Consider the following 4,078-nt stretch of genomic DNA (forward strand, 5'->3'; position numbering starts at 1 on the left):
TTTCTGCTTCATGACCACATTGTTACACAGTTTACATACAGTAAACATTAAGACACTCCTTCTGTATTTTGTCTGGTTTCTTCCCTGTTGTTTTGGTTTCCTCAGTGTAGAAGTGGTCTATTAGGGGTATTAGGATGATCAGTAACCCTGCCAAAATGATGAAGGAGCCGCCAATGTAGAACGCCACGTCTGGACTCCCCGTTACTTCATACACCCAACCTACAGGCAAACCAGAAGACATTATTATGTCAATCCATTTAATCCTCTAGACTTCATAACCCTCAAAGATTTATTATTGTAACACTGAGATATTTTTAACATCTACAATCTACACTTGCTTAGAAAAATTTCTATAACTTGATGGTTTTTCATTTTTACACCAGGATAATTTTGGGTATGTAAAGGTGTTACCTATCAGTGGAGGTGCAGCTATGCTCCCAATGCCGTTAGCCAGCATGATGTAGCCCATCCCTGTCCCGATGGCATCCGCTCCAACAATGGCAGCCACAGCAACCACTAATAGCCCTGATATCATATTGGCCATCACGGAAAATGTCACATACAAGAAAACTAGCCCTCCAAAGGAATGGAACACTGGCACGGGCATAATGAGGCAAATTATACCCGTTATCACAGTTATGACAATGTATGCAAGGTCCAGTCGTAAATTCTTGATGTTTCCTAGAAGTCCTCCAAGAATGCTGCCAACAAATGCTCCTATGCCTCCAATGCTGAACACCAATGCTGAGGATTGCTCATCCAGTCCAACATACAGCAGATACTGAGGGCCGAATAATAAGATAATCACAATTCCCATGTTCCAGAAGATGTTATTGGCAAAGAAGATTATAAAGGCATAGTCACACAGAATAGAACAGGTGCTCTTCTTGCCAAGGGCTAACTTTTCGACTTCATTTAGACTGTTTCTTGGTAAGTCATTGTTCTTGTAAAGAGCATCCTCCTCATTTTCAGAGCTCTCTTGCTTGATAAGCTTAGCTGGACTGCCTACAGGAGATGTCATAATAGCCTCTTCAGTTTCTTGCTTTATTTGTGAATTTTGCATGTCTGAGCCCTGCCTCGAGTTTTCCAGATTTGGGTCATGCTGTTGGGTTTCCAAATTTGAGTCTTCTGAGTTTTCCAAGGTTGAGTCCAGATTTTTGGTTTTCAAGTTTGCATCCCCCTTTGAGTTTTCCAAATTTGTGTCTTCCTTTGTACTATCGAAATTTGATTCCTGTTTTAAGCTCTGCTGATCTGAGCCCTGCTTTAGCTTCTCATGTAAAGACAAATCTATGTCATTTTCAGATAAAGGAGCCCTTGAATCTTCTGAAAGTAACTGTTCATTATCCCCCTTTTCTTTCTCAGCGAGAGATTTTACTGAAAGTAGTTGCAGAGTAGAGGTAGGAGTTTGTTGTTTAGATTTCACAGCATCAGTTACTGTGTCTTCTTTATCACCTGGGTCAGTCTCCCTTCTCTCTGCTGCTTCTTTGTATCTCCTCTTTAACTTTTCAGGAACTGGTCTCAGTAAACTGGCAAAAACAATGTTTTGCATGCTGATCCCACAGACTATATAGAAGGACCCCCTCCAACCAAAGGTGTCGACCAGAAAGTTTACAAGCAGAGGGAAAATGATGGCACCCATACCAGAACCACTGGTGGCAAGTCCTGTAGCCAGACTTCTCTTCTCATCGTAGTATAATCCAGAAAGTACATGGGAGGGGACATAGACCAAACAAAAACCAAGCCCTGAAAAAAATATGCTCAAGATCAATATATAGTATATACGGTACATGTAGTAAAAAGTATACTCATTTATTTTTAAAAAACTTTACCAGAAAGCACTCCATAGAATCCATACATGTAAACCAGGTTTGGGGCAAAAGGCATTGCTATGAGTCCAGCAGAACTGAGAACAGCTCCCAGTAGTGCTACCTTACGATGACTCATGTGGTTCATCAGAAATGTAGCAATAGGACCTGAAATATATATAAAGGTGTTATACAGGATTCTACTTACTCTTCTGTACGTATACTCCTTCTTCGATTTCCTTAGGGAGTTGAACTCATTGTTGAGTGTTGATAAAACTACATGTTACAATAAAATTAATACTGTAACAGTTGAATATCAATGTGTCAAAGAGTCTGATTTATATTGATGGATGTGTCACAGAGAGATGCAAGTCTCCTAATTTCTTTTTCTTCAAATATTTTAACATCATTATCTAGTAAGAAGAAGGGTATACATGTGCATACTCCATGAGGGGGATAAGTAAATAAACTCAACAGAATTAATGTTTTAGGGGAGCTGAGGTAGCTCTATACTCACCTGAGCCCAGGAACACGCCCACGTTGATTGAACCAATCAGAGCCACAGCAGCGGGACTGACATCCTTAAAGTACCTTAGTAGGTACATGTTGTAGATCCCGAAACTCTGTGCGGTCCCAAAGGAAGGGATCTGTATCATAAAGGCAGCGAAAATCACTACCACACCCCAGAATCCACCCTCTTTCTTCTCCAGCCATGAATACAGCCCCATAGTGTGTCTGAAGGATAAAAATATCATATCAATATTAATACCTTGGATTATTTAGGGGTGTATATTTTAACGTACTTAATAGAATGCCGAATAATAGATGTATGATTTTTGATTTATTCATTTTTAAAATATCCCTCAGGTAAATAATATTTAACATTTATAAAAACAGCATTTTTTTATTTTACAATTTTTCGGGACAATAAAAAATAAAACGTAGTGTATGAACTTTTAAATTCAGGTGCTTTAATTTTGGACATACCTGTACTACTGATAATTGGAGTTGTCTCCCACAAAATCACAACAAAACTGAACCTTCTCCCACCATGCTCTACATGTTATCCAAGATTACATTCTGTAAATAATGTAAATTAATTTTAGAATCTTTTCAGCTGAAATGAAGCATACAGAAAGATTTCACTCAAAATGCAATACATATACATGCAGTTACCCAGCTCACATGCAGTTAACATGATTATGTATATAAATATGTATATAGCCTATATAGGTTTCATTAATATGCATCCATGCAACCTTTCATTTCTAAATTGAAAATTTTGCCAATTCCTACAACAAAATATAAAAACATCTTACCTTAAAATACAAAATTAATACAAAAAAATATAAAATTAAGTTTGAAAGGTCTAAATTTATGGATGAATTAAATTTTAACATTAAAAATCTCAATGTTGATGAAGTTTCTGAAAGCAGGTCAAGATGAATAACTGTACACTAAATGCTGCTCCTGTGTGTCAGGAGAAATGACAATAAATCATACAAGCTAGTGGTTTATAAAGGTCAGATGTCATTGACCACTACAGCTCAATCCAAAAGTCTTCACACAGTAGGCTCAGGATGTGCTGTACATGAATATATCTAAAGATTAATTCATTAATAATCAGGCATAATTAATACATTTTTTGTCTGCCAGTGACCTTGAGCTTGCCTATAAATGCATGACTTTGTTTCAGTCATTCCTCAGGCTCTTTTATTAGCTTCCAATTTATATGCTCCCGTTATCAAAGATGCGGGGATATTAAGTATTTGCCATGTCCATCCATCCATCTATCTGTCTACAAAATCTTAATTAACCTTGCCCATAAGATTTGAGTGGGGTGGGGCTATGGCTTTCATATTTTTACAGATGTACCGTATTATCCCTATTAACCGCCCTTGCCCTTATAAGCACTCCCTAGGTCTTTTTTCAATTGTCAGGATGTTCGAAGTCTAAAAATAGTACAGAATCCTTTTAACAAACTTTTATCATAACATTTTTGTTCCTAGGAATTTTCCGAAAGGGCCCCCTGTACAGTGATTAAAATCATCTAGAATTGTATCAAAAGTCTGCCAAAATTTGAAGAAAGTGAAAATGAAACTTGCATGTCTATTATCCAATTTCTCGGTTGAAAATATTAATCATTTAGCATAATTTGGGTGGATTATCCTCACTTAAACAGTAAAGTCTGACATTGTTTTAGTGGGTCTTTGATATTATTTTTTCAAAAGATTTTTGGAAGTTAAAAATGACATTAAATATTAGAAAGAGAA

The 4,078-nt window shown here is 36.9% G+C and overlaps 1 protein-coding gene across 1 annotated transcript; it reads right to left on the reverse strand.

Moving 5' to 3' along the window:
* LOC134281192 (uncharacterized) lies at nt 1–2,537 on the reverse strand. Its single transcript, XM_062763671.1, has 4 exons — nt 2,323–2,537; nt 1,830–1,973; nt 412–1,743; nt 1–219 (listed from the first exon to the last, which is right to left on the reverse strand). Exons 1-4 carry the CDS (start codon nt 2,531–2,533, stop codon nt 32–34), a joined length of 1,875 nt encoding a protein of 624 aa, XP_062619655.1. The 5' UTR covers nt 2,534–2,537; the 3' UTR covers nt 1–31.
* Nucleotides 2,538–4,078: the final 1,541 nt, after the last annotated feature.

This window comes from Saccostrea cucullata, unplaced genomic scaffold (genome assembly GCF_032062105.1).
Source record: "Saccostrea cucullata isolate Sc308-1 unplaced genomic scaffold, CSIRO_AGI_Scuc_v1 ctg395, whole genome shotgun sequence".
Lineage (NCBI taxonomy): Eukaryota > Metazoa > Mollusca > Bivalvia > Ostreida > Ostreidae > Saccostrea > Saccostrea cuccullata.